The following is a 12598-nucleotide window of genomic DNA, read 5'->3' on the forward strand; positions in this document are numbered from 1 at the left end:
AAACAAGCCTAATGCCGGTAATAAAAACCTATTCTCAACTTGATCTTCTTTACCAGGTTCTCAACATGATTAATGAAGCTTAGCTTCTCACCCACTCAAACTCCCAGATATTTGTACGTTTTGACTTGCTCTATTGAATTTCCTTCCAAGGTGGTAATGACATGGTTTTCAGAGAGTTTAGTATTGGAAAATATCATTGTATTTTGTTTGAGAGGAATTCAGAACAAGCTTCAAATCCTACAGATTCTGTTGAATGATGTTAAAAGCTGTTTGAGCTTTTACAAAATCCAAAGTCAAACTGTTTCCACTTGAATTGAGAACACTGTCATCCGCACTACAATTTTACATCAACTGTCTCAATATGTCTCCCAATGTTGTTTATCTAGATAATGAACAACAGGGGACTTACAATTGATCCTTGAGGAACACCTGAGTGCAGCTCTATGATGTCAGACTTACAACCACCTGCCTTATTAAACTGGGTTCTATTTGACATGTAGTTCACACACCACTGTAGAACATGACCGGTAATCCCAATACACTTCAGTCTCTGCACCAATACAGTCTGGTCCACAGTGTCAAATGCCTTTGACCAATCTATTAACATGGCACAATGCAACTTCTTATGCAGAGCACAGTGAATATCATCCAAAACCATACATGTTGTTGTAACAGTGCTGGGGCTTGCCCTGAAACCTGATTGCAAACCACTCAAAATATTGTTTTCATGGAGGTCTTCTTTTTAAGCTGCTTATTGACTAGGAACTCTGTTTCTTTTGCCATAACAGACCATTTTGATATGGGCCAATAGTTACTCTATAGAATGGGAACACCTCCTTTCAAAACAGGTAGGACAAAAGCCATCCAATCATCAGCCGAATCAGACCTTCTTGCTTTAGCCCACACAGTATTCCATTTCCTTATGATTTTAGCTAGTTCAACTGAGAACCAAGGGTTGTCTCTGCCCTTAACTATGCATTGTTTGAAAGGGTCATGGTTGTTGCATACATCCTGGAATGCTTTGTGGAAGTAAGAGAAAGCTAATTCAACGGAGGAAGACAGTGGTAGGATTCGTAACCCCACTGCCAGCGGGTATGTGTGGTCCGGCAGCAGCACTACCACAAGACCAGACTCTGGTACGTTGACATTTGCATAGCTACTCAAATATAACCACTCTGTTTTTTTCTATTGGGTTCTGCCACTAGAAACCATCCCATAGCCCTAAACATGTAGTTCCAATGGCTCAGTGGGTAGAGCATGGTGCTGGCAAAACCAGGGTTTGAGTCCCGCATGAGCCACATATACTGAATAAATGTGACATACTGTATACACACACACACAGCCTAGAAACTGTGAAAAAGATAGTCACACACTCAACCTTTACTGTGAACGTGCATATACACAAAAACCCATAAAAGTTCCCGTGTGTGTGTGTGTGTGTGTGTGTGTCTGTGTGAATGCTGTATGACTGTCAATGTCAACAGTTCTGTAAGTCACATTGGATAAAAAAACTGCTAAATGCCTATCTTATTATTACTATGGTAGACAGCTGGACTGAGCAAATAGAGTATACAGGAAGACTAACTGGAAAAAGGAAGACAGACAGACACACATTCATCCTTTTGTGTGTACACACCACATACACATGCTTAGAAACTCACTGTACACCTGTCCTGTCTGCACCTAGTCTCAACAATAATAAATGCAGACTACCTTGTCATTGAAGACAGGTGATACTGTCCTTTGGTCTCAAATACACACACATGCACACACACGCACGCACACACTCACACCTACACACACAACTCTTATTTTTCTACCTCTGTGTTTAGCCTACTGTGAGATACAAATTATGCCAAATGAAATAACCAATGGGATGGATGATTCCAGGCTCTGCTGAACTCCACATGTCTAGAAATATTCAGCTGGGGCCTAGAGTATTTCCTGGTCCGGTCACATATTCAGGGGGACTGGGCTAGTGCTCTAATGATGAGATGTCTAGGAGTCTATCAGAGATGTGCTGCTGTGTCATAGAGATTGAGGACTCATCATGGATTTAAACCGTTTTAGCATGGACATTGCCATTGAGTGCTTCCACCATGCTTCCGCCATTTTAAAGTTGTCAAAGTAGTCAACTGGGTGGGGCTTCCTATGGGTTGTAGCCTCAATCAAACTGCCCATGCTGTCACAGACACTATAATAGCACAGATATAAAGATGAGTCATCTATCTATCTCTATGTGGTATGCTGACACCTTTCCCCTTCCCAACTCCAGATGTCTTCCTGGTGGTAGGAGGCCCTCTAATGGAGGCATGATGGAGTGCAGTAGAACAGTATTTCAGGATTCCTCCTGAGAATCAGTGGTGATTTTAGCATGTAAATCTTGGTGGGGCAAACTAAACATTTTTTTTATGCATGCCAGCAAAGACACAACACAACACTAAACAATACATTCATTGCACTATAACGGTGACAAACGGTGCACACAAACTGTTCGGGCCTACATAAAGCTGTTCCAACAGCAGAGCTTTGTTTTCAGCACCATGGAGTGAATCCTTACCACCGCAACATCAGCAGAGCCTTGTCTGGCAGCGAAACAGTTCATTCAGCCTCATTTACTGCCTTTAAAAAAAACATGCAATGCAAATACAAATTTGATTAGCTGTTCAGGAGTCTCATGGCTTGGGGGTAGAAGCTGATATGAAGCCTTTTGGACCTAGACTTGGTGCTCCGGAACAGCTTGCCGTGCGGTAGCAGAAAGAATGTTCTGTGGCAAGGGTGGCTGGAGTTAGGGCCTTCCTCTGACACCGCCTGCTATAGAGGTCCTGAATGTCAGGAAGCTTGGCCCCAGTGATGTACTGGGCCGTACGCACTACCCTCTGTAGTGCCTTGCGGTCAGAGGCCGAGCAGTTGCAATACCAGGCGGTGATGCAACCAGTCAGGATTTTCTCGATGGTGCAACTGTAGATCTTTTTGAGGATCTGAGGACCACATTTTTTCAGTCAACTGGGGGGGAAATGGTGTTGTTGTGCCCTCTTCACAACTGTCTTGGTGTGTTTGGTCCATGATAGTTTGTTGGTTATGTGGACACAAAGAACTTGAAGCTCTCAACCTGCTCCACTACAGCCCGTCGATGAGAATGGGGGCGTGCTCGGTCCTCCTTTTCCTGTAGTCCACAATCATCTTCTTTGTCTTGATCACTTTGCGTGAGAGGTTGTTTACCTGGCACCACAATGCCAGGTCTCTGACCTCCTCCCTATTGGCTGTCTCATTGTTGTCTGTGATCAGGACTACCACTATTGTGTTGTTGGCAAACTTAATGATGGTGTAGGAGTCATGCTTTGCCATGCAGTCATGGGTGAACAGGGAGTACAGGAGGGGACATAGCACGCACCCCTGAGGGGCCCCCGTGTTGTGGATCAGGTGGGAAAGGGCAGTGTGGAGTGCAATAGAGATTGCATCCTCTGTGGATCTGTTGGCGCGGAATGAAAATAGGAGTGGGTTTCTGGGATAATAGTGTTAAATAGGAGTGGGTTTCTGGGATAATGGTATTGATGTGAGCCATGACCAGCCTTTCAAAGAACTTCATGGCTACAGATGTGATTGCTACGGGTCGGTAGTCATTTTGGCAGGTTACCCTGGTGTTCTTGGGCACAGGGACTATGGTGGTCTGCTTGAAACATGTTGATATTACAGACTCGTTTAGGGACAGGTTGAAAATGTCAGTGAAGACATTTGCCAGTTGGTCAGCGCATGCTCAGAGTACACATCCTGGTAACCCGTCTGGCCCTGCGGCCTTGTGAATGTTGACCTGTTTAAAGGTCTTACTCACATCGGCAACGGAGAGCGTGATCACACAGTCGTCCGGAACAGCTGATGCTCTCATGCCTCAGTTTTGCTTACCTCGAAGCGAGCATAGAAGTAATTTAGCTTGTCTGGTAGGCTCGTGTCACTGGGCAGCTCGCGGCTGTGCTTCCTTTTATAGTCCTTAATAGTTTGCAAGCCCTGCCACATTCGATGAGCGTCGGAGTCAGTGTAGTACGATCCTATCTTAATCCTGTATTGATGCTTGCCTGTTTGATGGTTCATCTGAGGTTATAGTGGGATTACTTATAAGCGTCCGGGTTAGAGTCCTGCTCCTTGAAAGCAGAAGCTCTACCCTTTAGCTCAGTGTGGATGTTGCCTGTAATCCATGGCTTCTGTTTGGGGTATGTAGGTGCTGTCACTGTGAGGACGAAGTCATCGATTCACTTATTGATGGGGCAGCAGGGGGCGGCAGGTAGCCTAGTGGTTAGAGCATTGGGCCAGCAACCCAAGCTGATTGAATCCCCGAGCTGACAAGGTAAAAATCTGTCATTCTGCCCCTGAATAAGGCAGTCAACCCACTGTTCCCTGGTAGGCCGTCATTGTAAGTAAGAATTTGTTCTTAACTGACTTGCCTAGTTAAATAAAGGTTGAATAAAAAATAAATAGACAGCTACGAACAGCTGGTAAATAGACAGCTACGAAAAATAGAGATGAAAACTCTTGGTAAATAGTGTGGTCTACTGCTTATCATGAGATACTCTACCTCAGACGAGCAAAACCTTGAGACTTCCTTAATATTAGATTTCGTACACCAGTTGTTATTTACAAATAGACACAGACCACCACCCCTTGTTTTACCGGAGGCAGCTGTTCTATCTTGCTAATGCACCAAAAACCCAGCCAGTTGTATGTTATCCATGTAGTCATTCAGCTACAACGTGGTGAAACATAAGACACTACAGTTTTTAATGTCCCGGAGGTAAGATAGTCTTGATTGGATATCATCAATTTTATTATGAAATGATTGCACGTTGGCTAAAAGGACTGATGGTAGAGGCGGATCCTTACAAGGCACCCTGACCAACATCCCCAATATCTTCGTCTCTTCTTCATGAGAATGACTGGGATTTGGTCCTTGTCGGGAGTCTGAAGTAAATCCTTCACGTTCGACTCCTTAAAGAAAAAGATCTTTGTCCAGTACAAGGTGAGTAATCACTGTCCTGATATCCAGAAGCTCTTCTCGGTTAGTGTTGCCTAGTGGTTAGAGTGTTGGACTAGTAACCGCAAGGTTGAGATTTCAAACCCCCGAGCTGACAAGGTACAAATCTATCGTTCTGCCCCTGAACAGGCAGTTAACCCACTGTTCCCAGGCCGTCATTGAAAATAAGAATTTGTTCTTAATTGACTTGCCTGGTTAAATAAAGGTAAAAAAAATATATAAAAAAAATAGATGGTGACAGAAACATTATGTACAGAATAAGTTACAAATAACGTGAAACGTAAAACGGCAGCCGTCTCCTCCGGCGCCAGTGATCCCCTTAGCACTTATTGTTGAATTTGCGATTTCCAACATGCTGTGTAATGTTTATGTTTTTGTTGAATGGCCGATGAGCACCAATACGTTTTATCTATAATTTCTCTTCATATGAACAGCTCGGGGACTTTAATATATATATATATATATATATATATATGTGTGTGTATTTTTTAAGCTAAACTGGTTGTCTTCCCACCTGCCCTGAATGACGCATCGCCACCGCTGCTGATATTAAGCAATAACTGCAGGAGCTACAGACCAGGACTAGTCATTAGCTGCATAGGGAGAAAGTTTTCTTTACACACACAAATCATACCTGGTCCGGATGGACCTGATCAAATCAAAGATCGGTAACAACTAACATAACTCTTCTCTGAGCGAATCACTTTCACCGGATGTGACGTAAAGACACTGAGTCGGGCATCCTTCCTTTCGGTCGCAGGCTGCACGTAGCTGCAGTGGTCTGATAAGTAACGTCCCCAGAAGTCAGCTGTTGCTGGAATATCGGTTGTTATTGGTTCTTTTGGAGGGCACGAACCACCCAACAATATGCCCATGTACCAGGTAAAGCCCGTCTTTGGGGATGACATAAAGACTGATTTGCCAACCTGCATGTACAAGTTGCCGAATATCCACGCGCAGAGAAGTGCAAGTGGCTGCTCGGAACATGCGCTTCAGGTAACTAACGTTATTTGAAATCCGACCATAAATGGACTAGCTAATCTCACTAATGTCATGAATTAACTAGCCAGCTAATAAATGTGACATTTTGCCGTCAACATGAGCTAACGTTACATAGCCCCACAACAACAACAGTTAGATCATTTGCCAGAAAATTAGCTAACGTTAGCCTAGCTTCAACCCTACCAATCTCCTATTCGGCTGATGCAATGATGTGTGGCTGACTAACGTAATTTGAGTTAACGACTGTAGCTAGATGTTTTGGTTGTGCCCCCCAGAATTTGTGACAGGACGTTACCAGTACACTACTCCGAACGTATATTTTCCTCTACAGAGTTAGTTAGATTTTAGCAGCCAGCATATGATTGGCCCAGGTCAGACATTTTGTGTCCTAGACTGAGTGGATGATATGGGTGGGTGTAACTGACTGCCAGTAATTTACTACTGTAGCTAGCTAGCTAACGTTAGCGAAACAGCAACAAAAACATGTCATTATACAGTATAATGAACAACTACGTTATATAGACGTGCTGTCATATCTAGTAGCCTTTTTCTATGTGATGGTATGCCATGTAGGCTAATGGATTCAGCCATAGCCGAGCCTAATATTATAATGTTGCTAGCTGGCTATAGGAATGGCTCTGAATTCAGCCTTATCAACAATGACTCCCTGTTTACAATCATCCGACCAAATTATCTAGCTCGTTTATAAGAATTCATCAATGACACATTTCTGTTTTCATGTTTGGTGTTTTGTTGACAGCTCACCTAAAGATTTCCTCAGGAAACACAGCTTTCTTGGCAATCAATCCCTTCACCTCCCTCAGTATTCAGTCCCCCTCAAACAATTATCTGCCTGACTACATAGTCCCTCAGTGTGACAAAGGCCTAGCCAATGTTGCACTGAAATTTGCTAATATTGTGTTGATTCGATGACAATTGCCACAGTAAAGGGAAACGTTGATAGTGTTAACTAACAGGGAAAACTCTAGAAAGTTGAGAAGTTCAATCTAGCGGCAGTCCCGGGGGAGTTGCGTGCCTGCCTGCAGCTTGGAGGGAACATTGGGCTTAACATGAATGGTCATATAATGTGTGTGTATTGTGTTAACACATTTCCTTCACAGGGCCCTGAGGGCAGCATGGGTGTGTTTGTTTGTGGCAGGGTGTGTTTACTTTCTCTTTTTGTCAGACAGGTGGACCCTGCAGTACAGGCTTTGGAGCTGCGTCAGCATAAAATCAAGTGTTTGTCTTAATGTACTATATATGTGTTAACCATAGCTCTCCACCCCCCGTAGAATGGGACAGAGGTGGACCCTGCGTTCAGAGACCTGGAGGTACGTCAGGATAAGATCATGCGCAGGCTCTATGAACTGAAGGCAGCCGTGGATGGCCTGGCCAAGACCGTGACCACACCCGACGCTGACCTGGACCAGACTGTGACCTCTCTCTCCCAGAGTCCCACAGCCACATCCTTTAGAGGCACTGCAGACCTGGACTCCCTACTGGGCAAGGTGAGGAATAGAGCTCTTGTCTGTTAAATATCTTATAGAAATAGAGCTCTTGTCAATTATAGGAATAGAGCTCTTGTCAAGTTGGAGATCTTATAGGAATAGCAATTCATTAAGTTGAGTTTCGTCAATACGCCGCATAATTTGTCTATTTCGGCTGTGCCACGACTCAAGTTTGGTGGAAACGCCTTATGAGGGTATCATCATAATTTGTCCTGTACCCATTAGGACCTTGGTGCCCTCCGGGACATTGTGATCAACGCCAATCCGGCACGACCACCCCTCACACTGCTGGTGCTCCACGCAATGCTGTGCCAGCGCTACCGGGTGCTCTCCAGTGTGCATGTCCACTCATCAGTGTCTGGTGTGCCCACGCAGCTGCTCTCCTGCCTGGGGCCGCGCCACGCAGACAGCTACGTCCGCCAGCGTTTCCAGCTGGGCTTCACCCTTATATGGAAAGATGGTGAGGGTTGGGGGTAGTCAGAGACAGGGTAGTAAAAGAGTAGAAAGTTTAGATTGGGAACAGTGGGTGGGCAGATTGGGTTAAGTGAAGGGGGTGGAGAGACTGGGTAGAAAAAGGGGGGAATGTTGGGAGAGGGGGGGGGTAGAAAGGGTATGGCTAGGACTGTCACCTAGCTTTGAACTGACGTGACTGGTCTAGGTTAGGGAGATGTGATGTCAGATGTGCTAGTATCGCTCACCATTTACTATTCATATGTATAGACAATGTGTCCTTTCATTGTTAGCTGCTTTCAACATTTTTAACACCTATTTAGATTATCTCTGGAGTAAATGTACCTTTCTCCTCTCATCCCTTGCCCTCTCTCTTCCGTCTCCCCTCTCTTCCGTCTCCCCTCTCTTCCGTCTCCCCTCTCTTCCGTCTCCCCTCTCTTCCGTCTCCCCTCTCTTCCGTCTCCCCTCTCTCTCTCGCCGTCTCCCCCTCTCTCTCTCACCATCTCCCCCTCTCTCCGTCTCCCCCCCCTCTCTCTCTCGTCTCCCCCCTCTCTCTCTCGTCTCCCCCCTCTCTCTCTCGCCGTCTCCCCCCTCTCTCTCTCTCGCCGTCTCCCCCCTCTCTCTCTCGCTCTCCGTCTCCCTCTCTCTCTCTCCGTCTCCCCTCTCTCTCTCCCGTCTCCCCCCTCTCTCTCCCCGTCTCCCCCCTCTCTCTCGCCGTCTCCCCCCCTCTCTCTCTCGCCGTCTCCCCCCCTCTCTCTCTCGCCGTCTCCCCCTCTCTCTCTCGCGTCTCCCCCTCTCTCTCTCGCCGTCTCCCCCTCTCTCTCTCTCCGCCGTCTCCCCCTCTCTCTCTCGCCGTCTCCCCCTCTCTCTCTCCCGTCTCCCCCTCTCTCTCTCGCCGTCTCCCCCTCTCTCTCTCTCCGTCTCCCCCTCTCTCTCTCCCGTCTCCCCCTCTCTCTCTCCGTCTCCCCCCTCTCTCTCTCCGTCTCCCCCCTCTCTCTCTCTCCGTCTCCCCCTCCCTCTCTCCGTCTCCCCCTCTCTCTCCGTCTCCGTCTCTCTCTCTCTGTCTCCCCCTCTGTCTCCTGTCTCCTCTCTCTCTCTGTCTCCTCTCTCTCTGTCTCCTCTCTCTCTGTCTCCTCTCTCCCCCTCTCCTCTCTCCTGTCTCCCCCTCTCTCTCTCTCCGTCTCCCCCTCTCTCTCTCTCTGTCTCCCCCTCTCTCTCTCTCTCTGTCTCCCCCTCTCTCTCTCTCTGTCTCCCCCTCTCTCTCTCTCTCTCTGTCTCCCCCTCTCTCTCTCTCTCTCTGTCTCCCCCTCTCTCTCTCTCTCTCTGTCTCCCCCTCTCTCTCTCTCTCTCTCCCCCTCTCTCTCTCTCTCTCTCTCTCTCCCCCTCTCTCTCTCTCTCTGTCTCCCCCTCTCTCTCTCTGTCTCCCCCTCTCTCTCTCTCTGTCTCCCCCTCTCTCTCCTCCCCCTCTCTCCTCTCCCTCTCTCTCCCCTCTCTCTCCGTCTCCCCCTCTCTCTCTCCGTCTCCCCCTCTCTCTCTCCGTCTCCCCCTCTCTCTCTCCATCTCCCACCCCCCCTCTCTCCGTCTCCCCCTCCCTCTCTCTCGTCTCCCCCTCTCTCTCTCTCTCCCCCTCTCTCTCTCTGTCTCCCCTCTGTCTCCTCTGTCTCTCTCTCTCTCTCTCTCTCTGTCTCCTCTCTCTCTGTCTCTCTCTCTGTCTCCCTCTCTCTCTCCTCTCTCTCTGTCTCCCCCTCTCTCTCTCTCTCTGTCTCCCCCTCTCTCTCTCTCTCTCTGTCTCCCCCTCTCTCTCTCTCTCCTCTCTCTCTCTCCCCCTCTCTCTCTCTCTCTCTCTCTCTCCCCCTCTCTCTCTCTGTCTCCCCCTCTCTCTCTCCTCTCCTGTCTCCTCTCTCTGTCTCCCCCTCTCTCTGTCTCCCCCTCTCTCTCTCCGTCTCCCCCTCTCTCTCTCCGTCTCCCCCTCTCTCTCCGTCTCCCCCTCTCTCTCTCCGTCTCCCCCTCTCTCTCTCCGTCTCCCCCCCCCTCCCTCTCTCCGTCTCCCCCCTCTCCCTCTCTCCGTCTCCCCCTCCCTCTCTCCGTCTCCCCCTCTCTCTCTCCCGTCTCTCTCTCTCTGTCTCCCCCCTCTGTCTCTCTGTCTCCTCTCTCTCTCTCCCCCTCTCTCTCTCTGTCTCCTCTCTCTGTCTCCCTCTCTCTGTCTCCCCCTCTCTCTCTCTCTGTCTCCCCCTCTCTCCCCCTCTCTCTCCCCCTCTCTCTCTCTCTCTGTCTCCCCCTCTCTCTCTCTCTCTCTGTCTCCCCCTCTCTCTCTCTCTCCCCCTCTCTCTCTCTCTCTGTCTCCCCCTCTCTCTCTCTCTCTCTGTCTCCCCCTCTCTCTCTCTCTCTCTGTCTCCCCCTCTCTCTCTGTCTCCCCCTCTCTCTCTCTCTGTCTCCCCCTCTCTCTGTCTCCCCCTCTCTCTGTCTCCCCTCTGTCTCCCCCTCTCTCTCTCTGTCTCCCCCTCTCTCTCTCCCTCTCTCTCTCCTCTCTCTCTCTCCCCCTCTCTCTCTCTCCCCCCTCTCTCTCTCCCCCTCTCTCTCTCTCTGTCTCCCTCTCTCTGTCTCCCCCTCTCTCTCTCTGTCTCCCCTCTCTGTCTCCCCCTCTCTCTCTCTGTCTCCCCCTCTCTGTCTCCCCCCCTCTCTCTCTCTGTCTCCCCCTCTCTGTCTCCCCCCTCTCTCTGTCTCTCTGTGTCTCTCTGTCTCCCCCTCTCTCTCTCTCTCTCTCTCTCCGTCTCCCCCCCTCTCTCCGTTTCCCCCCTCTCTCTCGCCGTCTCCCTTCCTTTCTGTATCTCTATATCTCTAGTCTCCAAGCTGCAGATGAAGTTCAGCATTCAGAACATGTGCCCCATCGAGGGCGAGGCCAATGTGGCGCGCTTCTTGTTCCGCCTCGTTGCCCCTTACCCCAGCGACCCTGCCCTGGCTACACTGGTGGACAGTTGGGTGGACACAGCCTTCTTCCAGCTGGCTGAGGGCAGCGCTAAGGAGCGGTCGGCAGTCCTCCGCGCCCTCAACGGCGCTTTGGGTCGCGACCCCTGGCTGGCCGGTCCCGAGCTCTCGCTGGCTGACATCGCCTGTTACTGCTGCGTCCTCCAGACAGGCCCTGCCGCCTCCTCTCCGGCCAACGTCCAACGTTGGCTTAAAGCGTGTGAGAACCTGGGCCACTTTGGCCCTGCCAACCCTCTACTGCAGTGACCACAGCTGCCTAGCAGATCTCGGGGTGCTTCAATGGAGTAGGTAGAAGATACCCACGCGCCATTGATCCAGAGTCAGATATTGCCCCAGTCCCCTTGTTGGGAATAGAGGTTTTGGGGTGAAGTAGTAGTCTGACCCTAGATCTGTGTACGGGTGACTTCTAGCTGGAGCGCCACCAGGGCCCAGCCTATGGGGTTTAACTGTATCTCTGCACTGTGCTCAGAATGAAAAGGGAATATTTGAATACACCTGTCACATCCCAATACTCTAGAAATGCTCCCTTACTCCCTTACTTGTGTATCTAAGCTTTGCAATGACTGAACAGATATAGATAGCTGTAAACACAGTTCTCCCTCCCTCGCGCCTAACAAGATGATCTACACAGATGGGTGTGTGTGTGGGAGCGTAGTAATGGGGTGTGACTTGTTGTTTAACTAAAGAAGCGGTTGAAAAATGTGACTCAACAGGACCTACTGATGTGGTATCTACAGTATGAAAAGTAAAACTTTGTAGCGTTTTTGTTCTTAAATCACTAAAATGTCCACTTTGGATCAAACTTTGAACTGTGGTTTCCCCTGTTTCTTTTGTCAGTATGTATGGTTAGTTTCAGCTTTCGTTCATCGCTTGAACCCTACTTCACTTATATAACCTGAGAAAGAATGAGACTGGTACTTTGTGACATCAATGAGTGTAGCTGTACAAAACATTAGAAACACCTGCTCTTTCCATGACAGACTGACCAGGTGAATCCATGTGAAATGTCACTTGTTAAATCCACTTCAATCAGTGTAGATGAAGGGGAGGAGCCAGGTTAAAGAAGGATTATTAAGTTTTAAGACAATTAGACATGGATTGTGTATGTGTGTCACTCAGAGGGTGAATGGGCAAGACAAAAACATTTAAGTGCCTTTGAACAGGACATGGTAGTAGGTGCCAGGCGCACCTGTTTGTGTCAAGAACTGCAACGCTGCTGGGGTTTTCATGCTCGAGTCTCCCGTGTGTATCAAGAATGGTCCACCACCCAGGACATCCAGCCAACTGGAGTCAAAATGGGTCAGCATCCCTGTGGAAGGCTTTGGACACCTTGTAGAGTCCATGCCCTGATGAAATGAGGCTGTTCTAAGAGCAGAAGAGGGGCTAAGTCAATATTAGGAAGGTGTTCCCAATGTTTTGTACACTCCGTGTATGTGTTAGATGTTACACACAGAATGACCTTGAAGGGATACTTCACCCACATTACAAAATGACCTCTTGGTTTCCTCCAGGCCTCGTTTTGTATCACTTTCCAATTATAAAACTGTGGCGGGGGGGCAAAAATGGTATTTCAGAATGTGTTGGGGGGCCATGTCCCCCCCCCCCTGTCCCCTTTAAAAGTTGCACC

At 48.6% G+C, this 12598-nt stretch overlaps 1 protein-coding gene across 2 annotated transcripts; it reads left to right on the top strand.

The window, feature by feature from the left end:
- The first annotated feature begins 5744 nt into the window (after positions 1-5744).
- Positions 5745-11780, top strand: aimp2 (aminoacyl tRNA synthetase complex interacting multifunctional protein 2). 2 transcript variants are annotated; one of them, XM_064986979.1, is made up of 4 exons: positions 5745-5908; positions 7321-7536; positions 7762-7996; positions 10829-11780. In XM_064986979.1, the coding sequence occupies exons 1-4, from the start codon at positions 5894-5896 to the stop codon at positions 11215-11217; spliced, it is 855 nt and encodes a 284-aa protein (XP_064843051.1). In that variant the 5' UTR covers positions 5745-5893; the 3' UTR covers positions 11218-11780. The 2 variants fall into 2 exon arrangements, with proteins under 2 accessions (XP_064843051.1, XP_064843050.1); XM_064986978.1 differs by having other exon boundaries at positions 5746-6022.
- Positions 11781-12598: the final 818 nt, after the last annotated feature.

Source organism: Oncorhynchus masou, chromosome 14 (assembly GCF_036934945.1).
Source record: "Oncorhynchus masou masou isolate Uvic2021 chromosome 14, UVic_Omas_1.1, whole genome shotgun sequence".
NCBI lineage: Eukaryota > Metazoa > Chordata > Actinopteri > Salmoniformes > Salmonidae > Oncorhynchus > Oncorhynchus masou.